At 51.7% G+C, this 25,544-nt stretch overlaps 7 protein-coding genes across 7 annotated transcripts; 4 read left to right on the top strand and 3 right to left on the bottom strand.

Moving 5' to 3' along the window:
• Positions 1-376: 376 nt before the first annotated feature.
• Positions 377-2,549, top strand: AAFC00_003582 (uncharacterized protein; the record flags this gene model as incomplete). Its single annotated transcript, XM_069343076.1, has 4 exons — positions 377-425; positions 506-545; positions 608-1,464; positions 1,519-2,549. The coding sequence occupies 4 exons, from the start codon at positions 377-379 to the stop codon at positions 2,547-2,549; spliced, it is 1,977 nt and encodes a 658-aa protein (XP_069200890.1).
• Positions 2,550-3,835: 1,286 nt separating this feature from the next.
• Positions 3,836-5,980, top strand: AAFC00_003581 (uncharacterized protein; the record flags this gene model as incomplete). The annotated part of the gene is made up of 1 exon (XM_069343075.1): positions 3,836-5,980. One exon carries the CDS (start codon positions 3,836-3,838, stop codon positions 5,978-5,980), a length of 2,145 nt encoding a protein of 714 aa, XP_069200889.1.
• Positions 5,981-10,330: 4,350 nt separating this feature from the next.
• AAFC00_003580 (uncharacterized protein) lies at positions 10,331-10,780 on the bottom strand (the record flags this gene model as incomplete). Its single annotated transcript, XM_069343074.1, has 1 exon — positions 10,331-10,780. One exon carries the CDS (start codon positions 10,778-10,780, stop codon positions 10,331-10,333), a length of 450 nt encoding a protein of 149 aa, XP_069200888.1.
• A 2,864-nt stretch (positions 10,781-13,644) lies between these two features.
• Positions 13,645-15,531, top strand: AAFC00_003579 (uncharacterized protein; the record flags this gene model as incomplete). Its single annotated transcript, XM_069343072.1, has 4 exons — positions 13,645-13,708; positions 13,762-14,602; positions 14,659-14,939; positions 14,990-15,531. The coding sequence occupies 4 exons, from the start codon at positions 13,645-13,647 to the stop codon at positions 15,529-15,531; spliced, it is 1,728 nt and encodes a 575-aa protein (XP_069200887.1).
• A 916-nt stretch (positions 15,532-16,447) lies between these two features.
• On the top strand, positions 16,448-18,429 carry AAFC00_003578 (uncharacterized protein; the record flags this gene model as incomplete). The annotated part of the gene is made up of 6 exons (XM_069343071.1): positions 16,448-16,669; positions 16,729-16,901; positions 16,960-17,108; positions 17,162-17,187; positions 17,322-17,994; positions 18,074-18,429. 6 exons carry the CDS (start codon positions 16,448-16,450, stop codon positions 18,427-18,429), a joined length of 1,599 nt encoding a protein of 532 aa, XP_069200886.1.
• Positions 18,430-18,657: 228 nt separating this feature from the next.
• On the bottom strand, positions 18,658-20,275 carry AAFC00_003577 (uncharacterized protein; the record flags this gene model as incomplete). Its single annotated transcript, XM_069343070.1, has 2 exons — positions 18,658-18,986; positions 19,087-20,275. 2 exons carry the CDS (start codon positions 20,273-20,275, stop codon positions 18,658-18,660), a joined length of 1,518 nt encoding a protein of 505 aa, XP_069200885.1.
• Positions 20,276-21,287: 1,012 nt separating this feature from the next.
• Positions 21,288-24,686, bottom strand: AAFC00_003576 (uncharacterized protein; the record flags this gene model as incomplete). The annotated part of the gene is made up of 2 exons (XM_069343069.1): positions 21,288-21,349; positions 21,404-24,686. 2 exons carry the CDS (start codon positions 24,684-24,686, stop codon positions 21,288-21,290), a joined length of 3,345 nt encoding a protein of 1,114 aa, XP_069200884.1.
• Between the last annotated feature and the right edge of the window lie 858 nt (positions 24,687-25,544).

Raw genomic sequence — 25,544 nt, 5'->3', positions numbered from 1 at the left:
CTATGCAGTGGTATTAGACGACGAGTGTGATGTGGCTGTAGGAATCATCCATGAGATATCTTCAGATACAACAAAGTGTCTTGCTTGACGCATCCCACGCGTGCAAGCCGCGGCGGGCAACAAACGCCAAGCGCGCCGTTGCCGTGTCGGTGCTGAGTGTTTGTTTTGGGCAGTGTTGTGTTTCCATCATCATCATCATCATCAGCAGCAGCAGCAGCATCCTTTTCGCCTGCGTGCACGCACTGATATCCACCAATATACTAATACCACCGCTAGTAGCGCATCTACGTATCGCGCAAGTAATCGAAACCAGAAGTGGTGTCTCCTGACGCTTTGTAGCGTCTTTTATGACTCTCGCTGGAATTTATCCGGTCACATGGCGCGACTCAATGAAGCTCCTCTGCCCACGGAAAGTGTCGATGTCTGTGAGTAATATACAGCCACCGAATCACTATTCCATGGTTCCACTATGCCCATAGTATAGCAAGACTGATTTTCCATGCAGTAAGGCGACGATTCATTCGACAAAATCGCGAGCTGGCCAAGTAAGCTCTTTCTCATAAATTCCTGCAGTCCGCCCAACACCTGCTGACCCACCTCCCCCCAGAATCAATTCGAACCAGTCTCTGCGCATCCGTACTCTGGAAGCCGAAGTCTCCAAGTTGCAGGGCGAGAATCTTGGTCTCCGGGAGGAAATCGCCCATCTGCAGGCAGGCTTGTCGTCTGCACAGTCGCAAATCAGCTCAGACAGCCTCATCTCGGTCAAAGACCGTCTAGAATCCAAACTCCGTGACCTAAGCGACCTTGTTTCCGAGCTTGGTATCTTGCAGCCTACACGCGACGCCTCCGGTGGCGCTGGAAAGAGAGAGACAAATCCTGAATCATGGCGCCCCGAATATCCCATGGCCGGCTTGTCGGGCCAGTGTCAAAGAATGTCCATAGTGCCGGAAGAAAACATGTCTCCTGGTGGAACCTGGCTACCTAGACTTTCCAACCACTCCAACGAATCTCCAGACTTGGGTCCCCCTCCCATCGCTCATTTCGACTGCGAAGATCCCATCAAATTCGACCCACAGCCTCCCATCAGTGCGGAAAGTAGTGATAACGCCACCGACAACGACAGTCTGCCGCCATGCTTATCTGTCAATCTCGAGACCAGACGTAGGAGAAAAGACACTAGACGCAGCTCGATGCTGAACCCACTGGATCTCGAAGCCGACGACGAGAAGCCATCTCAGAAGCATGGTGCAAAGAGGAAACTAGTCACAGTCGACGCTGAAGAACAATTACAAAACAGCGCCAGGGACGATTTCGTGTTCAGCAGGAGATCGTCTATCGGTGGTGACTATCTTAAGAAAGATCAGGAATCACAGCTGCAAATGACTGAGCCTCAAAAGGAGCCTGTCGAGGAGTCGACGCCAATCTTGCCACCACCGAAAGTGGAGAGAAAGGTTTTGGGGGACAGTAAGTGTCGCTGTGATGTCTGAATTGTATCTTCAATACTGACTGTGATCCTAGAAAGTGTCAATATGTCTCCTCAGAAGAGCAACAAGGCTCAAGACACAGCCGATGATCTCTGTAAGCCAGGGAAGGGTTCCAGGGAGCCTGGCAAGGCCCCGAAGCGCGAGAGGAAGCCAAAGATCGCAAGTGTGAAGCCGCCACAATTCTCGGAACCTATCACACAGACGATAGAATTACCTCCACCTGAGCCTGAGAATGTTTCAACGATGCCACCTAAGACTCCAGCCCCAGCAATATTTTCTCCTACGCCCTCCGAGTCATCGACGGCGAGACCAGAAGGTCGAGACACCCCGCCGCCCTCTGCATTCAACCCAGGATCAAGGTCAACATCTGCGGACGTGAGCGCATCAGCCAGGCCTTCGCGACGAGCTAGAGCATCTGTCAACTATGCAGAGCCGAATTTGATCAGCAAAATGAGGCGACCAGACAAGAATCTGGCTGACGCTGTAGCGTTCGATGCAGGGCGCTCGATCAGCGCAGTTGCTGAATCAGAAAGGAAGACTGGGGGCAGAACAGTGATCATCAAGCAGGAAGAGGGTGGAAATTCGGCCTGGAAAGCAATTCCCTCCAGCGACAATATGGATCTACACGAACCAGGCAGTCCGTTGGGGGAGAAGGGACGAAGGAAGCAGGAGGCGGATGATGACACTGCTTCTTCTGCGGCGGATCAATCTGTCCTCGATGTGGCTATGGCATCAAGTGCTGATGTACAGCGAGTCGAAGAGACACAGCAAGAAACCAATAAGGTTGATGAAGCAGCCAGAAAGATGCAGGAGATGGCACTATACGACTTCAGTGATTCGCTTGCAGACGAGGCAGTCGCCGTCGAAACCGTAACCCGGAAGACCTCCGGCCGGCGACACTCGACAACACTCGGACCTTCCAGCCGCGACAACGCCAGACGACGAACAAGCAGGGTGCAGATGCAGCTTCTCAACGCAGAAGAACGAAGAGGCCCGCCAGATGCCGTGGAGATTGCCCGAGGCAGGTTGAGCGAGCGCACGCGAAGGAGAAGCATCATGGGATGAGCCGAGTAGAAACCTGAATTAAGTAGACTGTGTTGTCAGGATATACACAGGATGTAGAGCAGTGCGCCTGTCGTTTCTCTTGCTTTTCCTTTTTCTTTCCCTTGTCTTTCGCAAAGATACCCAGTCTGCCGTTTGCCATAGCATACAATTACGACCCACTTGACTCATCTGCTGCTCTTGAGTTGTGGTACCCTGTGAATGTATCTAGGTGGAGTAGTCGTGACCAAGTACTACGATGTCGGCATACCTATACATATTGCTTGTCCCTATCCTGCATCCTACCTGACTAGATATGATCACTCACGACCTCGATACAAGGAAATAGTATGAGGAGCCAACCAAGCAACCAGGGTCGCCCTACAGCATCCGCCAATCCACAGTACTATTCACATGACTCACAGCCTCCGAGCCTGCCGAGTCATAGATTGCCCTGACCCTGCGGCGCCTCTCTTCCCTGCATCGTCGTCGCGTCGGCGGAGGGAAACAAACACTCTGAAACGCCAGATTTCCCAAAGTAGCAGAAGAAGAGAGGAGGAGAAAGCAGCCAGGGTTCCGCTGGTGGGGCTGGCTCCCTGGCTGGCCGGGAGTGAGGAGAAAGAATCAAGGGGGGGAAAAAAGAGGCTGAGACCGAGACCGAGACAGAGAGAGGAAAGAGAAAGAGAGGGATAAATCACAGTACCTACCTACCTTAGCTATCTGCGACTGACCGTGTCGGACTGAGTGTTTCATCTGTCTGCCTGTCTCATCTGTCTATCTGTCTATCAATACTTACATACCTTTACGTGGATATTTGGTCTAGGTCTTTGATTCTTTTTGTTCATTTTCACTCTTGTAGCTTACTTGATACACTTTTGGAAGAACGTGTCGTATTCCTTTTCTGGATATATCTATCCCACGCACGACGACAGTGGATCTGGACGTTTGGTCTCGCTGTTCTGCTAAGACACAACAAGTCGGAAGGCAATTGGAAGAAAGGAGGCTCACGGTCTCACTCACCAAATCGAGCATTTCGACCTTTTAATTGATCCAGAGAACAAGCGGCACAGAAGCTACAATACCTCCAACGGTTCTTTCCATCTTCTAGCCGCCCTACAAGAACGACAACAGAACTTACTGTGCGCAGTGCACTATAAGCTTCGCGCCCTTGCGTGTAAACAGGATCGAAAGGAAAAACTGCTTCACCGCCAATTGAGCGGAAAACCCGAGAACGAACCAGGGAACGGGGGGACCAGGTTTCCTGAAATTCATATATATATATATATATATATTAGCACCCAGCTCCAGCCATGCGCTTGACGCGTGCTCAAGCCGCCGCCGCCGCTGCTGCACAGGCTGCTTCTGCTGCTGATGCACCGCACGAGGTCCACGCTGATGACACTGCCGAAGAAGAGGGTTTGGTGTCGGATGGTCGTGTTTCTCCACCTTCTGATGCGAAAACAACAAACAACGATGGTAATGAAGAGGAAAAGGATGAGGTGCAGAGGGTGACGGCGCTGGGAGAGGTGTCGAATAACGCGAACAACAAACAAAACATTGATCAAAACAATGACGTTGGCGGAGAAGTAGTTGGGGATGCGGACATGGCGGTGATGCCGGCGAAGAGTGAGACGAAGAAGGCACGGTCGAGATCTATCAAGGGGAAGAAATATGATGGCGCTGCTGAAGACACGGAAACGACTGGAACCCAGAACGCCGAATCGATAGCGGCGGTTGTCTCTGCTCTTCCTGAGATGCGAATCGACCAGAAAGCCGACCATGAGATCGCTGAAGAGGATGAACAAGTCAATGCGGCACAAGAGATTCTTGAAACGGAAGACCTGGGAGGACTGGTGTCGCAAGGCTTGGAGCAATCATCGTCAACATTGCCCACAGAGGAAGAGCTTCATGATGATCAGCAGGCACACAGCACGTCTGACTTGATACATGAAGCAACTCTATCAACAGCATATCTCCAGGAAGACCTAGAAGCAGAGTCGCCATCGATTGAGCCACCAGAAGCTATCGTGATGAGCCCGCAAAGGACGCCCGCAAAGGCTTTGATGTCGAAAGAACTATCTGGCATGCGGTCCACATCCAATAAGGAGAATGAGCAGCCGCTGTCTCTCACGCCTCTACCGACTGCTTTGGTTGATACTACATCAGTGACTACACTTGAACCGCAGGTCGACCACGGTCCTGGTGCAGTCGTTGTGGACAACCCCGAGGAGCTTGCGCCGCAGCCCGAAACAGAGAACGCCGAATCAGAGAAGCATCCTTCATCATCACATACTGATCGCTCTTCGCCGGCCGAGTCCACCAAAGCCAACCCTCCGGCTGCAAGACATGCCCCGAAACCCTCTATCACAAAGGCATCACAGCCGCTTCGCACAAGTGCCGCAAACGCTAAGACTGCTGCCTCATCACATGCGCGAACAAGCTCAATTCATTCCAGAGTCGTGCCGCAGAAAGCAGCGCCTACCAACACGACTGCCCCAAAGCGAGCCCCCTCGGTGAAGGGGCCCATTTCTAGACCAAGCACTGTGCAGATCAAGGACTCCGAGGGAGCGAAACCAGCGACGAGAACCAGGACTCCTGCAGAGATACCTCACTCGAAACCTCGTCCGGTCTCCATGTCCTTCCCATTGCCGCCCGCTCCTCCAAAATCAACCAGACCACCTACCAAATCGAACTTTCACCTGCCTGGTGAGGCTATAGCTGCGAAGCTGAAAGCTGCCAGAGAAGCACGGTTGAAGAAGGAAGAGGAAGAAAGAGAAAGCAGACGTGCCTTCAAGGCTCGACCTGTACCCAAGCAGAAAGAGCAGCCTGTGACAGTCCGCCATAATGCTTCGAGTCGAGCTCGTCAGAGTCTTGCAATGGGCACCGAACCAGCTGAAGTCACCAAAAAACCCACATCAGGAGGGCTTTCTAGAGCGAAGAGCGTCAGGGAGAGCATGTTGAAGAGCCAAGCGTCAACCAGCGCGACTACTGGTACAGCTGCCGCGAAACGCATGTCGGCGATATCAACAAAGAAACCTACCCTGTCCGCGCGAGACGAAACATCTTCCGTGTCAAGTATTTGTACAAATGGTCAGACTAAGCGCGGGTCGGTTGCCGTCGCAAATTCGACTAAACCACGTGCTTCAACAGTAGCGACCACAGCGAAACCGCCGGCAACGTCGCACGGTACATCGGCAAGCGGCACCAAGAAGGGCAAGGAGGTCTTCCAGCGAGCCGTCGCCGAAAAGGAGGCACTAGACAAGCAGAAGCGCGATAAGGAAGAAGCTGCCAGGAAGGCAAGAGCTGACGCCGCAGAGAGAGGCAGGATTGCCAGCCGCGAATGGGCCGAGAAAAAAATGAAGCTAAAGGCACTAAAGACACAGGGAGATGTGCAACAACAGCAGCAACAGCAGCAGCACAAGATTGTGGCACAAGCAGCCGCATCATTGACATGATCAACGGAGATGGACCCCGAAGGTCGAGCTGCGTGACTCTTCTGCGGAGAGTCTTGTGTACGGTACAGTACTTGTCGATATGTACATGTTGCAGGGGCGTGTCCTCGCGTATCTGGTGTGTCAACCTAGCTTATCTGCTTGGTTTTATTGATGTGGCTCGGACGCCTAGTCCGTTGCGCAGTCGAGTGGAAAAAGAGGGTCGAGCGCGAGAGCGCGCGTGGTGCGTGGGGCGTGGGGGTCGATGTCCTTGCGTAGGTGCTCCACATGGCCAACTCTACCTAGACTCTGATTCCACAACACGACCACCTCCACCAAGTCTTGTCTTTCCTTATCTTGCATGAAAGATGGATTCTACCCTGTTTAGCGTGACGAGTCTCGGCCCTCTTGGTCACGGGTCTGGGAAGTTTCATTTGTCGTTTTACCGAGCATTTGCAGGTCTTTCTGTGCCTTTAGTGGTAGCGACGGAGAGGACCGCCCGCGCGGCCGCTGCCATGCCATGCTTCTCGGCAAGCAGGGAAGATCATCAAGACGATTGACGGAAATGAAGATATGCACACGAGGTTCAAGACGAGGGTTTAACAGAGATACGCAATTGCGCTAAGGAAGACAGCGATAGAGTCATTTTAGAACCCAGATGGGAAAATCCCTCTAATCCATTGCAATGAACTTGTCGATGATTTATTCCCGTCTCGTGCTAGCTTTATCTTGCTCTTCCTCTCTCTCTGTGTCCCTCTTGCACTTGCTAGAATGAATCATGTACACAACGGATACGAAGGCTGCTCGATGACGCGCTGGGCAATGATACAGTAGACAGCTTATTAGCTTTCCACTGTACCCTTATCTATCTTAGCTTCTCACAGTCCCCATTTCCACTTTTTGTCCTTGTGGGGCCTCTTTGCAGTGCGGCGGCAAGTAAAGCAGACCCAGCCCAGCGACAGAGCAGAGCCAGAGGCATAGCAGAGTAAAGCAGAGCAAAGCCAGCCAACCCACCCTGCCATCCCTGCCACCCTCGTGCGCCAACGGACGCTAGTCCCATACAGTACAAAGTAGCCTTTTGTATAGCTATTTATCTCAAAGCCCCTCGCATATCGTGCACCTGTAAACAAAGCAACAGAAGCTAAACCGTGAGGGATTGACTGCTCCAGTAGCACGTGTGCATTTTGACTAGTTGAGATTGCAAACGGTGTTGCTTGCGCGTACCGTCCGTGGGGGCTAAACAGAGAGCTGTTTTGCCGTGGACACTATCTTCGGTACTTTGGTTTGCAGCAGACTGAATTGCCGATCAATTGGACTTTCAAGGCAAAGGAAGGAACAGAGTCATTCGTCTACAGTAGTGATTTGTTTTTTTGCTTTTTTTCTTTCTCACGCTTCCAGTGGCAGCAGTAGTGACGACTGTACCTACCTTGGTGGACTTCTTGTCTGTGCCACCTTATCTTTCCTAAGACGATGTACTGTTGTACACTTGGTAAGATCGATTGATAGGTAGAAGGCAGCCAGCCGGCCAGCCGACACCTATAGTACGTACGTCAAAGGAAGCGCAGAAGAGCGCTTTGGGCCAATTGAGACCTAGTCCCAGTCCAGGAGAAGAGTTGCTGGTATTCGTAGAGTATGCGCACATGACTGAAAGAAGACAGCCGCATAGCAATGCGAAAGCAGTCGCCGCATGGGCGTCAATTGATCGCTGAACGGAGGGGGGAAGTTCTCCTCTTCTCTCTGAGTGGAAACAAAGGGGAGGTACAGATTGCTGTTCTTTGTTTCGTCAACAGAAAAGCAAAGAAAAAGTCGAGGAGTCGGTTTTTTCGACACGCTTCCACTCATGCTCTGCCACGTAATGGCTGCGAAGACGGATGCTGTTGATCAGGAACCATCAAGGTACGGTGGGAAGTGGTGAATTGTTCACCATGCACTTCAAAAATCGATGCAAGGTGTCGGGCATAAAGGAGGGGAAATGGGAAAGAATGTGTCTACACAGGTGTCTGTGTGCAAGCCCGGCATCTCGATCGCAAAGGATTTGGAGCCACTATATCGAAAGGCGTCATGCATGAAAATGCAATGCAGAGTCGCTCGTTCCTCCGTCGTCTCTCGGCGGAGCGATGTGCGCTACAGGCGCACGATTCACGCTTCGTTGATTGACCTTAATCTATGTGGCGACCTCATTAACAGTGCGTCTGCGATTTCCTTCAGTCTACCAATATAGCGTCACTCTGGGACAGAATAGTAGTCGTACTACTGTAGTCTAACAACAAAATGATGGCGCTTACGCCATTGCAAGAAGGCACGCTGATCTCTGCGACCAACCGGATCGTCGAGCGCCGTCCTACAACACAGTAGCTTGCTCAGTATTCGTGGCAGAATGACAATGGCCCCCCCGTCCGAAAAGTCCGGCCGAAAAGCAAGCTAAGGTGAGAAACCGCCCAGTGGTGTATAACAGACGAATCAAAAGATACCGGCGAGATTGGGTAAGCTGGTCTTTGACGCAACCAATTTCACTCGCTGGCGGGCGACCCCGTCGCGGGACTCGTAGATCATAGCTCTGATATTGCGCAGCCCTCCAATTTGGCTCGATATGTGCGTGCCTAGTCTGGTAAAGAAATTGATGATTGGGCGTATCAGCGATCTTGGTTCTGGCGTCGTGGGTAGTCGCTGATAGCGACTAAGCGACCATCCAATCCCAAGCCCTCGTGGCCCCGGTCTTCGTCTCCCACTGGGCAAAGGCGCGAATTGCACAACTGCGGGTTTATGCTCATTTCTCTGGATGAACTACAAGATGATTGGGCCTGCAACGCTGTGGACCATGGCTCCGACTCATGTCCGCTAGCAGAGGACCACTAGCACTTTGACAAGTCAGCATTGGTCGTTTTGGGGGCTCCAATTCAACGGAAAGCACAGCAAGCGTTTTGCCATGGCATTGTTGCCGAGCACATCCCCAGACTTGTCTGCGGTCGCCGATTGATAGACCATGACGACGGCAATGCGACGACGTTTCGAAGTAAAACATGGTGAAGAGTGAGATGAGCGACCCTGCAGTGCCTTAATTCCTGGCTACAAGGCAGTGACTTCATGATCACGCCATGTGGGGAGCAGGTACTGTAAGACTGTGTTATTATTGCATATGCGTCTTATCTCCAACATGCTCATCCTGTCCACAATGTTGGCGTATGGCGTTTCGCGAGTAATGTATGAAGACAAGTCCACAGCATCCCGAGTCAATAGCACTTTTGTGTCGGTGCTCTGAAACCACTCCACCTTCTGCCGCTTACGTCTGCCCTGTCCTACTAGAGATTTTGGGCTTGAACCTGCGTCACTTGTCAATATGCACGGCCCGCCATTGATTTCCGTCTCGCTCACGAGACCCACTCCTTGACCTTTCGTAAAGCCTTGCGCAGACCCCTAGATTCCCAATGCAGCATTCGCAGAGTTGCAAACTTTCGTGCTGTACACTGCCGCAGCGCCGCACGAGCCACTTTCGGCCCGTGGGGGAAAGGGGGCAGAACCTTGCTACGGTACTTGTTGCCTTTGTACGAAAGAAAAGTGCGAGCAGCTGATGCATACCGACGTAGCTCACATTCCTACCACTGGTACCTACGGGTCTACAGGAGATTCTCACAAAGTTAAAATATCATGGCACGGGCCAGTCCCGTTCAACGTCGTAGATTAGAGGGCAGGGTAAACTTGAGGCGGCACGTTGAAGTGTCCACCCCTGTTGGCTGGGCCCAGTCCTTCGTACGCCTATACTTCTTGTTGTAGAGCTGTAGCTTGTAGACATGTATCTTCGTCAACGAATAATTGACTTTTTGGGGCGGTGAGGTCTGGATCACATCTTCCAAAAGGACATTTGCAAGATCACAAAGCGTTTCCAACGTCGCGTTCAAGGACAGTATACTTGCTGCAGTAGATCAGTGTATTGCTATCTATGTTACTATAAGAAATATTTTTCTGTGGGCTCAACAATGTTAGGAGCCACTTGCGCCATTTGATGCTTTCCTGTGATATGCACCCTTGCAATGATTGAAAAGTATGAAGTATCGCGGAAAGAAAAAGCTAGTAGATCATGGGTATCCTCCGTAATGCAGTTGAATAGCGCCTTTCCCTGATGATTTGCCCTTGCGCCAGAGACCGAATGCAATGATATGACATCTTCCTTGTGATGCTTAGATGTTGCTGCTGATAGCGAAAGCATCTCGAAGTTTTTTTTGCTGAAGTTTTTGAAAAATAGTTGAGAGTCGGTTTTGAATGTCGTAATATTTTTGGTAGCCGATTGGGTCAGGAAGACACCATATTGGCGATGTTTAGGTCGTGTAAGTCGTCAGGATATCATAGTCCTCTGTATGAAGCAGCCCCATTGAAGCATCAATATCCAGAGTTGCTGCTTAGGGAGCGTCTCTTCATCTCGCGGATGGCATCAAACGAGCTGACATAGCCTTGAAGCTCGTGTTGGGCTTGCTGAGACACAGCGGCGCTAGTCTGCGTTCCGGCGTTGCTTATAGCTGAAGACATGGAGCTACGAGAACTCGATGGTGATAGAACTTTTCTGACCTGAGTCTCGGATGACTCGAGTGATGATGTCTCACTGAGTGTCTTGATTGAATTGAAGTAGAAAGCTTGTGGTAACGAGATGATCGAGTTTCGAGCTGATGATCCTTGTGATTGCCATTGTTCTTGTTCGACTGAGTAGGAAGGAGAAGCCGGGGCTGAGCTGCCGGCACTTTCCAGATCGGCTAGCCGGCAGGCCTGCGAGCAGTATAGACCATCGCTGGTTTGCTTGTCGCAAGCAAGACAGAAATCAGGGAAGCAATCCATTGTGGAGTATGTAATTTGTGATGAGAATGATAGAGAAGAAGTCTGGAAGGTGATGATGGCTTATAAGGGGAATCAAACGATTTTCCTGAGATTATGAGTAATATGCGGGATGATTCATCAATGTACCACCAAGATGTCGTGCTAGTGTGTGATCGAAACAATACCCCACAAATAGCATAGGGAGGAAAATGCTTGGTTCTTTCAGGGAGGGAGATGAAGTCGGGTGTAAGAGTAATTGCACGATATGACGAGCGAAAGCAACTTATGTATGTTATTGCTCTGGCCCAACGAGCAGAAGGACGGCTTTGGCACGCGCAGCCACAGGGATCACGCTGCAGCTTCATGCACCTAGCCCAATCAACTCGAGAACACTCGGTCCTTCTGGTGGCGGCAGGGGTGCGAATGGCGAGCGTGGGGGAGGGGTCAACCTGAGTGACTTGACATATGTCGCGCGCTAATATAGAGAACTTTTTGCAACTAGAAGTACATGTACATTGTACTTCGACTATCCGTGCGGCACAAGGAGCGATCAGTGGGCGGGTTGCGGTTTTACCCATTGGGCTTGCGTGATATGGCGTTGGCCGTGCACGTATCTCCCCATCTTGTAGACACACACACACAGCATCACCCGCTTTAGCGCAGTAAGCTCAACCTATCCTCTGAATATCATCTTGTCAATCTCCACTGCCAGATGGCCCTAGAGGAGTGTGAGCTTCCCCAACCTCGTTTATCATATCTACAGAGGTGTGCAAGCTTCTCCAACTTCGCCTACCATCGCTAGTGTACATGCTCCTATCTACAGTTTCAACAAGGTCACAAGATAAGGCTGTAGTATAGCAGGACAGAACCTGAAACACGCGCAACTCTAATAAGTTGGTCCAGAGAGGCTCATGTGGCTTGCAGACCCACGGCCGGTGATGGATGCCCCAGAGGACCTTCAACAACTTGTCGTTCGCTGCTGCACTCGGGCGATCACGTTGGTGCTCACAACCGAGATGGCCCAGCCTCATGCCTACACTGCTAATGTCTATATCTCAACAACAATATCGCAGCGGAACAAGCTCCTCTGACATGTATGTTGATTCGAGATTATCCTCGTACCACATAGATTGCTTGCATCATCGACGCTCATCGCAGGTGGCTCGATTCTTCAGTGAGAACGCAGAATCGACAACGGCGGGACTCCTCCCATCACGCGCCGCAGACAGTATCGTAACGTCTCTGTCCTATTCTACACAGCATGCCCAGTTCCTTATCATGCATTCATCTACAGGCAGTCATATTCCATGGTGTTTATGACGATAGTCAAATTTCTCGTTTATAGTTTCGTTGTGCTGACACACATACTCGACTCCCAAGCCGCCAGGTTTCAAGAGCCTCGGATACACATCGTCGCGGCAAATATGCTGTGGAGCTTCCGCCTGTCCATGCACACCTGGCATTGTATGTGCGCGGCTCTGGCTGTGCTTCGACTACAGGTGGGTGTGCCTCGAGATAAGTTGTGATCGGCGAAACTAATCCGCCGTTGCACTCATGTTCATAATAGATGGCAATCAGCCCTTGAAGGGCTTGAAGGGGGCAGCATCTGCGTGATCAGAACGTTCGTCGTCAGAGTTCTGTCTTTGAAGATCAATGCCTATGGTCAGCTTCCCACCAGCTCCGTTATCATATGCATCGATATCGTTCACGATATGCTGGTGGATTAGAGCCGCTTCGCAGCGCGTACCCCGAGACCACGGCTACCTAAACGCTATAGGTTCCTACGATTGACACGCGGGCCACCCCCATCGAAGGCTGAGATGCACGGTATGAAGTCCAAAGCTGCTCTTGTCACTATGCCATCCTCGAATACCTGCCGTCGTGACACCCGGGCAGCTATTCGCTCCCACATGTCCCTGTCTCTTCCGGCTCGTTAGTGAACAGTACCATATCATGTGGGCTATATCGGTGGTGTACTCGACAGGTCGGTTCGCATTGTATCAAACTTTGCATGTCGTAGAATGCTATGGTTTAGGTGCCGTGGGAGGAGCATTATCAAACTTAGTTGTCCAAGGTCTCCATGTTCCTACAGGTTGTGTGATAAAAACTCGACCTGAGAGGCAACAGCCATGGTAAGTTATGTTCTTACCACGGTGAATGATACCACTGCAGACTCTTGTTTCTACAGTATCAAGTTTTGGCAGAATTAACCCACGATTATGTGAGGCTTTGTTTTCGTACTATCCGTGGTCATTCTCATGATACTAGTATTTTCACTACTTCGTCTGTGCCTTGCTGACGAATGCTCTTTGGCGAACCCTTCCACCGTCGCCTCATAGTCACCGATTGCAATGCGTTAGCCACCCAGAGTCAGGAACCTCAGCTGTGCATCGCAGGAAACGGGCTTGATCTGCTGATCTCTTCGAGACGCGAATCAAGTCTATCCACATGTAGCAGCACTCTGGAATCAACGCAATGTGTCGAGACGACAACAATGACCCGCCGCACTCAGGAATTTGTCATGCAGTGCCGCAATGAATCGTATATCAGGTATTGAGCAGTCCATGAAAGCAATCGGACGAAGCATCGGTAAGGCCCTGATCTGAGAACTAAGCGACTGAACTCAATCTTGGTTACAAGCCCGTGTAAACGCGATCTACCCCAGACTTGGTACGATCAATGACGTCTGTACATTCACATTCCACTTAGCGCATGTCAAGCCATTAACGATGATGAACAGTATATGTCTCAACGACACCGGTGGAAAAATTGAGGGGGAAATGATGCCTACTTAGTCCTGCGCTGCCGACTTTTCTACTGTCTCGACAATGCCAGAAATCACCGAATCTCTCTTACCACAGTCAACCACGCAGCAGACATTTGAAATGGGAAAACAAATGGAGCAACAAAAGAAGAAGAGAGTCCTGGTCGTCGGGGCGGGCGCCGCAGGTATGGTTCACCTGAGATTGTCACTTGTTGTGACCGCTGTTTACACATTCTAGGCATGTCATGCGCGCACCATCTGGCAGAGCACACAGACAAATTCGATGTCACGATCATTGATGCGGTCGATTACTGTGGTGGACAAGCCTACAGTATACCGATCGATAAGGAAAAGTTCGGTGCTAGCTGGTTGAATCAAGGCGTCCAGGGTGGATCATACATATTCCACCACACATTGACCATGTTTGCGAGGATGGGCCATCGAGCGGATCCCGTCAAATTACAAGTGTCTTTCGGAAAGGATGAGCAATTCTGGACGAATGTTTATTCGACCATGATGCTGAAGAAACACGAGAAAGAGGTGAAACGCTTCTACACTATGCTAAAGATCATTCGATGGTTCGAGGTCATCTTTGGTTTGGTTCCGATCAAGTACCTCGTCAAGATTTTCCGATTCTCCGACGAGTTCGCAAATGTCGTCGCACTGCCAATGGTGGCGTTGTTTTTAGGAACAGGAAACTACGCTCCTGAGGTTCCTAGCATGGTACTTGAGCGCTTATGCACAAGTCCAACATATGGAATGTGGTACCCCCCAGACAAAACTAGTGTGGCGAGCAATCTGCCCCCAATGGTGGTCTTCCCAAATCTGAGCGACTTCTACAGCGACTGGAAGCAACACCTCATAAAGAAGGGCGTGAAAGTTCGCTTATCCACAGAATTGACAGGCGTCATACGGCGCGATAAGAACGGAGTTGTGGTGCGTGTGATTAGCAGAACTCCAGCGGAAGACGGCCACACGCAGGACAGTGCCTGGGTGCCCAATACAGTCGAAGGCCACAATGGAGACGCCGATGCGAAGGAAGTGGAGGAAGAGTACGATGAGCTTGTCCTCTGTACCTTGTAAGTTTCCTGTCGATGAAGGACAATCTCTTGCTCCGTGCTGATCAATAATACAGGACGGATACAGCTAAACGTGTCCTCAAACCGTCTGCTAGTTGGCGGGAGAACAAAGTGCTTGGCTCTGCAAAATTTGCGAACGACATAACAGTCACTCACTGCGACGCTGACTACATGCGCAAGCATTATGAAATGGTTTACAACGAAGAACAGGCCGTTAGCACACTAGGAGGTGTAGACCAATCAGCAAGACTCAAGATGGCGCAGAAAGAGTTTAAACCGATGTACTTGATCAAGATGTATGAGCAGGATCTTACAAAACTTGAGATGAGCTTCAACGGTAAGAATAGCCACTACATTCACTTCATCGATTTGTCTAATGTCGAACAGCTTCCAATTACCAATCTCAATTCCCTCCGCACGTACCTCTGGATAATGCAGTTTTCCAAACCATCTTCTTGAACAAGGACCGGGATGGGCACCTATGGCCGATCGACGAGATTGACGAGTCAAAGGTTATCAGGAAGGACTGGTGGCATCAGCTTTGCCACTCGTTCACGCATTATATTTTTGTCGTTCCCTGGATGTGGTTACTCAACGGGCATAAACACACGCGTTATGCCGCTGCTTGGACTCTAGTCAATGCGCACGAAGTTGCATGCATTTCAGGGATCACCGCAGCAGTGGATCTAGGCGCCGACTATCCGGAAGATCTTGAGCGTGACACCTTTGCTCTCCTTGCATTCCGGCTGTATTACCTGTTGACTTACGGAAAGTGGTACCGCAAGAAGTTCTCCAAGTCGAAGGACAATGACAGCTATGCCAGCGGCTTGTACGGAAGTGTGTACCAAGGACCCGGCGTGTCTGGAGAAGATCGCTCCTGCTGGAAAAAGGAGGTAGAGGCAGGTCGATCGCTGAACAAGTGGTACTGATACGTTGTATGCGTTGAGTTTGGTTCTTTTAGTTGTACTTCACCGTTCAAGATTGGCACAATCTTATAATCCTCTTGTCTAATTTAGTAACTATGCCTTTGGTCTTGTCCTTCATGTGCTGTAAAAGTACATGCACATCTATTTTGCCAAGTTCTGATTAACGCAGAATGGTTAATATGTAGGACAACTATAACGTCACTCCGTATATTCAACAATTTGGTCATCTTGTCCACCACATAGTTATATATTCGGTAAGCTTACCTCACTCAGATAAAGTATTTTCGAAATCCTGCTAGGGAAGTGTTCGTGGAATGTTATTGCTGGACCTGCAGTAAGTGCAAGGTTCATATGACTTTGGCAAGTGACCAAGTCGCGTCATGACACAAGGGATATATTTTGCAGGTGGTGGAGCAATATCAAAAAGCGTTGAAGCTCCCGCGACCGGAGCCTGCATCACGGGGAAGAGCAATGCGCATTTAGCGCTGTCCAAGTAAATGCACTGCAGGGTTCTGTCAGTGATTAGTTGTTAGGCGCACCGCAATTCGTGAGCCAAGTCTGGCTAGTACAACAATGCTGCTTCCCTCGGTAAAAGCGTTTCGACTCCGACCCCAGAATGTGGAGTAACATATTCGCCCACCGGCAATTGTATCATCGCCATTCCTTTGTACGAGGTTGGGTATTTGAGCACTCTGAATAAGAGATGAGCCGTTGAAGCCAATTCATATCTTTGCCCCGAACGCGTGTGCCATACGTAGGGTCACCTAGCCCCGCTCGCGAAGATTAGATGAGCAAAGAAGCAAGCAGGTGATGACATGCATTAGCCATGAGGAGGGTTAGGTCGAGATATATATAAAGAGGTGTAGGGAGGGCATATCGCACAATGTAGGATCGTCGCTTTTGATCCCGCCCGGACACCATGTTGTTCTCTTCCATCAGTAGTGTGTATCTATTCTTACAAATCGCTGTGGCATTAAACCCTCTTGCGCAACTCAGTTATGCTACATATCGAGGCACGGCGTTGCCGAACGGCATAACTCAATTTCTTGGGCTTAGATTCGCTGCTCCGCCGGTTGGCAATCTACGTTTTGCAGCCCCCAAAGATCCCTTGATCGAGTATTCTATTGTCGAGGCAGATACGGTACGTGACTTGCGATTCGTGACTTTAGATATTGCCTTGACTGACGAGGGTTGGAATAGCATGGTCCCCTTTGTCTTGCCACAGGTGGTGGACCTCCAACCGATGCTAATCAGGAGGACTGCCTCTTCCTCGACGTATACGCGCCTTCAAACGCCACCGAGCTATCTGCGCTTCCTGTCTACTTTTTCATCCAAGGTGGTGGTTTCAACGGGCTCTCGAACCCGAATCTGAAGTAAATCTGCAGCCATGGTGTTCTTGGCTTGCATCTCGTTCTGACTGTCGATCGGTAGTGGAAGCGGCCTCATTACTGCATCTGGCTGCAATATTGTTATAGTTACTATCAACTATCGAGTCGGTGTATATGGTTTCCTTGCAGGCGAGGAACTCGCCAAGGCCGGTTCTTACAACAATGGTCTCAAGGACCAGCGAAAAGCACTTGGTATGTTGTAGTCCTCTCTTAAGGACGTTTCTTGCAGCTCTAACACCAAATAGAATGGATCCAGAAGCATATTAGCAAGGTCAGTGAGCACCCAGTCCTCAACCTTCCAGAATTTATAGGGGCCACAATCGCATAGGTCGCGACAACCAAAAGAAAACCACAGATCGCTGTGAAATTGCATTGGCACGACAAATTGACTGACAATAAATTCAGTTTGGCGGCAACCCCAACCATGTAGTCGTGGGAGGAGACTCGGCCGGTGCAGCCTCGATCAACCTTCAGCTCACAGCATATGGCGGCAGAGACGACAAACTATTCCATGCGACGGCCGCCGAATCGCAATCCTTCGCAGCGGTACGAAGTGTGTCAGAATCGCAATACCAGTACGACTCGCTGGTCATCAAGACCGGCTGCATCAGCGCAAACGACACATTGGCATGCCTCCGTGGCGTCAACGCCACCATCATGCAGCAACAGTCGTATCCCTTTGCATTCCCGGGCGCGTCTGCAGCCCCGTTGTACATGTGGGGTCCCACCCTTGACAACGACTTCATCAAAGAATTGACATATGCGGCGTACGCCGACGGAAAATTCGTCCAGCTGCCCGCCATCTACGGTGATGTCACTAATGAGGGTACTATATTCGCATACCGTAACACGAGCTCCATCGCCGAGTCGGACGGGTTCTTGAAGAATCAGTTCCCTTGGTTCACGCTCAAGCAGCTTGCCAAGGTCAACTCGCTTTATCCTTTGGCCGAGCAATTCAATGGCAGCGGCGCGTATTGGCGTCAGCTATCAAATGCATATGGCGAAATCAGATACATCTGTCCTGGAATCTTCATTTCTGGAATCTACGCCAAGCTCGGTATCAAGAACAACTACAACTGTGAGTAACGGACCGATAAGCTCTTTGTTTCCGCAGCCAAGGTGCATGATGCAAGAACTAATCTGATGGCGACGTCTAGACCACTGGGATGTCATCGACCCGACCAGCGAAGCATCAGGTCTAGGCGTCACACACACAGTCGAGCTCAACGCCATCTGGGGCCCGCAATACACAAAAGCCGCCCCAGCAAGCTACAACACGACCAACGCCGCCATAGGACCCGTAGTCCAAGCATACTGGACGAGTTTCATCCGGTCTTTCGACCCGAACACGTACCGCTTGCCGGGCACGCCGAGTTGGGACGCGTGGACGAAGAATGACAGCTACCAGAGACTTTACTTCCAGACTAACAATACCCACATGGAGGCCGTGCCGGCTGACCAGCAGGACCGCTGTAAGTATTTGTCTAGCATCGGTGTAGCGCTCAGGCAATAGAGGCTGGCTGTTGGCGGTGGCAGCAGATGGTTTCGATTTGCCATTTGCTATCATATTCCGATATTCTATAGTGGCGTGGACACAAAATACCTTGTCAGAGAAATCAGAAATCATGATGCGAAGCCTTTTTCTTCTTTTACTTTAGAGCATAGCATGTGAACTGCTCATATAGAAAACAAAAACGTGTACGTATACATAATTCGTACAAAGATTCTCTCCTCAATAAGCTCATACCACACCGCCATTCTCCAATTTGGTCTCGACATCCCTGACCTTGTTCCGCTCCCCCAGAAAAGAGAACCAGCCCGCCTCAGCCTTCAACCCCTCTTGCCTCCACCTCCTACTCGAATAGTTGACAGGACTCTCGCCGCCCTTGAAGATACACAAATCGTAGACACCCACGCCGAGCAATGAGCCTGTGATGGTGGCGCCCCACGCGCCCCAGATCCACCACGCGTTGCCGGCGTCGAAGATGGAAGTCGGATAGCCCATTACCATTGCGGCGAGGCGGGGGCCGAGGTCTCGGACTGGGTTGAAGGCGGCGCCGGTGTTTTGCTCTGTGCGGACTAAGTGTTAAAAGCCGTCGGGTACGAGGAGCCGGCACAGCCAAGAATGGTGGGAAAGGGTTGTGGGAAGAACATTCATGCAGAGACTTACCGAATGCCATGAGCAAAAGCGAGACCAAAAGCCCGATAATGAACGCGTGCATACCGGCTCCAGGAGGCGAGTTGGCGTCGTCTCCCAGCGCGATGATGCCGAGGGACAATAGCCCTGTCCCGACGGCTTCGGTGAAGAATGCGGTCGCGGGTCGTACCCATTCTTTCGGTTGCGTGTAGATCGACACGCCGGTCGACATTGGTATCAGGGCGCCGTCGAGGTGGAGGATTGCATCTCTGTAGATGGCGATTGCGATCAGAGCGCCGGTGAAGGCGCCTAGGAGTTGGGCGAGGATGTAGATGGGAACACGCCGTGCTGGGAAGCCACGCCACACGGAGAGCATGATGGATAGAGCAGGGTTGAGGTGCGCACCGGAGCTTCCGCCGGAGACGTAGATGCCTAGCATGGTTGCGAGTCCCCAGGCCCAGTAGATTGTTTGGTAGGATGTGTTCTGCTGATCGGATGTTGCGACTTGTAGGTTGCTTCCGACACCGATCGCTATGAGGATTGTTGTGCCCAGCCACTCGCCTAGGGGATCCTGGAACTTTCGTCTGATCCCCGCCCAAGGGTTGAATGGTCTGTCGTCGGGGTTGTCGTCTGGTGCGAGTGTCTTCGCATCATCGTCGGACGGGGAGAATTGTACTTCTTCGCCTATGGTACCGAGTGGTCGTCCATCTGGGTGATGTGCTGTGGCGGTCCTCATCCGGATATTCCCACCGGGTACACCAGGGGACTCGGGACCCATGGCTGGCCCATCGTTTGCATCGTAACTTCCTGGCGTTGCTGGCTCCTGAGTTCGGTCGGTATTGTTACGACCTTCGATGTTTTGCAATTGGGGTGGCGTTTCCGTTTCTCCTTTTTGCGCTCCTTCCTTGCCAACTGGTCTGGCTTTCGCATCCGAATTTTGACGTTTCATGAATCCTCGGACGGTATGCGGCTGGTTGCCAGCCAGTGAAAACACCGGATTGTGTACTGTGCGTTCATATTCTGGATTCAAATCTCGGTAGCCTTCTTCGACGTAGGTGCCATGTCTTGGGGGTTGACGTTGGCCTCTGTCCTGGGGTCCAGCAAGTGAATAAGAGCCACCATGATTCGTGGATGTTTGTGTTGTTCGAGGTCCCAAAGAGCTCACCGTTCTCTGCCGGAAGTGACTTAACCCCGGCCGCTGAGGTGGTCGTTCGGATTCCATTAGTGGTGATGTAGAGTATGTGCTTGCAACGCAGTCTGACGACGGCGGTCACGAACCAAAGCTACAGTTATATGCTTGAGAGCACTGGTTATACAGGGACAAGACAAGCTCTAGCCCTGAGATCTTATGTAATTTGGACAGGAACTGTGCTGGCTCGCGCTGCGGAATAATGACCTCTACGTTCCCACCTACTTGCTCGGGATGTGGGTACTTTTGCCTACTTTCTGGAGATTTCATATATATGCGACCAGACCAGGAGAGATAAGGAAGCCTACGTCTTTCACGTTTATCATTACTCAGTTCCACCCCGAGGGATAACGGGGGGCGGGGCGACCGGGCTTGCTTCATCAATCTATGTTTATTGCAGGCATATTGAATCATCTGCCTCGTTTTTCGACCGAAGGATCGGATCGTTGTACTAGCGATCACGAAATTTTCTTCCTGTGTCGTGTGTCGTGCGTCGTGATGATGACAACATGTGCTAAAATATGTGACAGCAGGTGGGTCCAGGACCAGATCGGATCTCGATATTTGAGCCGCAATGACAGGGCTTAGTCGCATATGCCCGAAGCATCGCCGCGACACACGACGACATGAGTGGGTTGGGAAGTGCCAAAATGACTCTGCGCTGGAGCGATCACCGGCATAAAGATGTATTTATACGCAGAGTGCAGGTGAACAGCGGGGATCGATTGCGCTTTCGACCATATTACGCGGATCCCTGTGCCAGAACTACGAATTACCAAGACTGGCAGCACAAGCAAGGTCACTCGATATCAAGACACTTCAGAAACACCGAGGCAACAACATTGATAGTAGAAGTAAATTCATACATCGCAAAAAGTGCGATCGCGTGTGCAACACGACTTTGTACATGAAAACTATCGACTCGCATAATAACTGAGCCAAGCAATCTGTGTAGACAGACTAAACATGAAAGATGCAATTTTTGATGCCCAACCTCTAATTGTTTCTACCGGTAACCTAACGCCGTATCATGCCGTAAAACTCTCTACTCTTCGTCATCGGTATCGGGAGGGTGAGGAGTTCCCTTGGGAGTGGACAACCATGCAACTTTTTGCGTGTTAGCTGAGAACTGACGAACGTGTACATGACAGGGTAACTTACTGTGTCTCAATCTTCTCCTGACCTCCTGATCCTTCTTGTCCTTCTTGGTCATCTTCTTCTTCTTCTTGGCCTTGAACTTCATGTCACCTTCTGCGTCACTCACAGCGGCGCTGCCGATAGGAGATGCGGTCGACGAGGGCACTGCAGAGCTGACAACAGACGAGGCAGGGGTGCTGTCCTCGAAGCGATCGAGGTTGAGGGCCATGTGACCCTTGCTGGTCAGACGGCCATCGTTGACAATCCATTGCTCAGGGCAAAGAGCGCCGACGAACTCCTCGTTGTGGGAGATCATGACAACACCACCCTTGTAGTCACGAATGGCCACAGCGAGACCTCCGAGGGAGTCTCTGTCCAAAAAGTTGGTAGGCTCGTCGAGAACCAACAAGTGAGGGTTGTTCCACATGGCACCGGCAAGCACGACCTTGACTTTCTGACCTCCAGACAAGCCGCTGATCTCGTTGTGGTTGGCAATCTCGGGGTCGAGACCGACATCCTCGAAGTGCTTGGAGATGACCTTGGGCTCGAGGGAACGGAAACCGAGACCTTCTCTGCTGGACTCGTGGTCATCGAACTCCTGAATCAACTTCTGGTAGCCCAAGTCGGTAAGAGTCTCACGGGAGACCATGGTGTTGTACTTGGGAAGCATGCCAACCCACTTGACCTCGTACTGGAAACTCTTCTTCCACTTTTGTCTTCCGATGAGTGCCTCGACTCTCTTGGGCACGCCATCGCCAACGTCGACGTACTTCTCCATCTGTGCCTTGTCCTCATCAGTAAGGACACGCGTGGCCTTCATCAGAACCTCACGATCGTCACCGTTGGCGTATCTCCATTGCAGGTACTGGTTAGGGGTCTTCTCCAAGTGCATCTCAACGTGCTCGAGAGCGTGTTGCTTGATGTAACCGATACGGAGGTTAGGGTGCTTCTCGACCTTACCCTGCTGGGGAACGTTCTCGCCAGTCAAGATCTTGATCATGGTGGACTTGCCGGCACCGTTGGCACCGATGATGGCAACTCTCGAAGAGAGGGAGAGCGCGCAGCTGACGTTGGAGAGAGAAGGCTTGGATGAGCCGGGGTAGGTGAAGGTGCAGTCGGTCATACGGAGAATGCTGCGAGTGTTGGACTTGACACCAGTGAGGATACCGGGAGGAGGGAACTTGAATTGGACCTGAGATGCCGAAAGAGTGTAGTAACTCTTGCCCTCGGGCTTGACCTTGACGAAAGCGGCCAGGTTACCCTTGTAGGTGACGAGCTTCTTCTGCTCGTAGTGGATGATGTCAGTGCACACCTCATCAAGGAAGCCAGAGTCGTGAGAGACAATGAGCGAAGTGATGTCGGTGTGGGTCTTGAGGTACTCCTGGAGCCACTTGACGTTGGCAACATCGAGATGATTGGTGGGCTCGTCGAGCAGGAAAACATCGGCGCGCATCAACATAGCACGAGCAAGAGCGAGCTTCATCTTCCATCCTCCGGAGAGAGAGCCGACCTTGTGCGACTGACGGCCTTCTGGGCCGGAACTGAAGCCGACCTCCTCGAGAACGGCAACGATCCTGTCGGTTCCCTCGGCCTGAAGCTCGGGATCCTTGGACACGTACTCCAGAATGGTAAGATCGGCGTCTTCACCCTGGTTGTGCTCGACGAAGCAGGTGCGAACGACGTCTTGAGGAGGGAAGCCCTCGAGCTTGCCGTTGGCGATACTGCGCATGAGTGTGGACTTGCCGGCACCGTTGCGGCCGCAGAGACCGTAGCGGTGACCCTTGAGGAGGCGCAGGTTGGTGTGGGAAAGCAGAAGCATACCACCGTAACCGAGAGAGAAAGTGGCGTTGACGATCTCAGTCTCGCCGTCGTCGACCTGGGCGGGAGCACCGAACTTGCGGACGTCCTCCTCGACGTAGAACTGGTGAACGGCCTCAGCAGTGGCAGCCGCCTTGCCGTCGTTCATCAGGTGAATGAGGTAGGGCTCGAGGTTTGCAGCAATGCGGTCGAGCTTGCGGAGGTTCACGTCCACAGCAATAATGGCGGAGAGGTAAGGCTTGGCAAGAGCCCACAGGTCGGAGTCGCCGGTGTATTGAAGGAGCCCGCCGTTGGCCTTGACCTTCTCCTCGATGACAGCTGCAACATCGGAGGCGCTGGTCTTCGAGATTGCGTTGTTGGTGACAGCGTCAGCCTGCTCGCCCATGGCCTTGTCGATGACATCGAGTGCTCTCTGTCCGATCTCGCGGACCTCGGGAAGAGAGGCACGATCGCGGACAGCCTGGGTACCGGGCTTGAGCTTGGGAAGGAAAGTCCTGGCCTCGTTGGGGTCGTGAACGAGCTTGGTCAAGTTCTCGACGACGACGACGGTTTGACGAGTGACTTCCTGGGAAGTGGTGGGGCTGTTGAGAGAACGCTCGAGGAGAGGGGTCAGGAGCGCAAGGACAGGAGAGTCGACAATGGCGACGAAAGTGGTCTGGGAAAGGGCGTGGATGGCCTTCTGGAGAGACTCGGTGGAGGGGTTCTCCATGGCCTTGACCAGCAGAGGGATACGGGGAGCCACATCGTCGTTTTGCAGGAGGGTGGTGAGCGAGTTCATCGTCTTGACGGCCTGCTTTGCGACCTCGTTCTTGAGATCGTGCATGCCACCCTCGACGACGGGAATCAGGACCTGGAGCTGCTGGCCCATGGCGTCACGCAGAATGTCCTTGACGGTCTCTTCCTCGAGGCTGCCCATACCCATCTTGGCCTTGTCGGCCATGCGGCCGATCAGCTCGTAAGCCGCGACGGTACCCTGCCACTTGCCGGACTTCTTGCTGAGGTAGTTGTTCAGGATGGGGAGAAGGCCCAGGACCTTGGCTTCGGGGCCGAGCTGGTCGAAAAGAGTGTCGAGAGCGTACTTCGCACCCTCGCGCACGCTCGAGCCCTTGTCGGACATGGCGTCGAGAGCGGCCACGACGAGCTGGCTCTCTTGTGTGAGGAAGATGATCTCGCTGACTCTTTCTTTGGGGGGCAAGCGCTCGAAAAGAGCACCGAGAGCGAACATGGCACCCTCACGACGAGCGGGGTCCTTCTTGTTGGCAGCGGCTGCCTTGACCTCCTTGAGCACATCGTACTGGTCGAGGCCGCGGAAACCGACCGAGTTCAGCAGAACATCGGTGAGCGTGTAGGCAGCGTCGAGCGCCGCTTGCGAGGTCTTTGACGAGTAGATGCTGCTGGTGATTGCGGCCACGTCCTCGGCGGCAGGAGGCGCGCTCTTGGACGTAACAACAGTGGGAGAAGCCATCGGGGGCGATTCCTGGTGAGGCATCTGTTTTCTCGTAGAAAAGCGAGAGAAAAAACAAGACGACAGCAAAAATCAAGCAAAAGCCGGAATTGAGAAAGTGTCGGCCAAACACAGGAAAAAATAAACGCACAGGGGGTATCTCAATCAAGCAAAATTTCAAGTGGGGCGCGGTCAGGCTGAATTATGAGACTTCGGGTATTGGGCGCCTGGCGGACGTGCTCGGCGAAGAACAGCGTCGTAGTTGTGTTTGCAATAGTTCGTCGAGAGTAAGATGTCAACTCGGACGAATGCACAACCACCAAATGAAAAGACAAGAGAGTGGAGAGTGGAGAGTGGAGAGGGGGGGTGGAAGAGAGAGTGAGAGGGGGATCCCTTATGTGAAAAAAAAGATAAGGTATATATGAGATAAGTAGTAGCGCAGTAATAGCGGCTTACAAAGGAACAGAGCCTGCAAAAGATTGAAAAACTGTCGGGCTTGAGACTTTCAACACGATTTTATTATTTTTTGCTGACCCGCCGCCCGCCATCCTGCCATCCTTATCCGCACCTTTCGACTTTCGCCCCAAACCCGGAACTGTGCGCCTAACCCTTTGTGGTCCCTTAACCCCGAGTTTCCGACCTCCTTTGCCGTAATTATCTCGACTTTTTTTTTTTTCGGTGGTCTTCGTTCGTACGGGATATGATTATTGTATTTGCTGTAGCATGCAGGAACTGTATGACGACCCTTCTCCCATACAGTACTGTTCCTCAGCTGACAGCGTCACTGCATGCTCGTGCTCGCCGTGATCGAGTTTCTGTTCACGGTTCTTCCCAATGTTTACCTACTTACCAGATCATCATTTTCAACCCCACAATCCGGACGCAAAGTCCACCGCAAAGTAT

The sequence above is a fragment of the Neodothiora populina genome (assembly GCF_041146345.1).
Source record: "Neodothiora populina strain CPC 39397 chromosome Unknown canker_contig_16, whole genome shotgun sequence".
Lineage (NCBI taxonomy): Eukaryota > Fungi > Ascomycota > Dothideomycetes > Dothideales > Dothioraceae > Neodothiora > Neodothiora populina.
The sequence above is the reverse complement of the archived record's forward strand: the minus strand, read 5'-3'. Positions and strand labels throughout refer to the sequence as shown.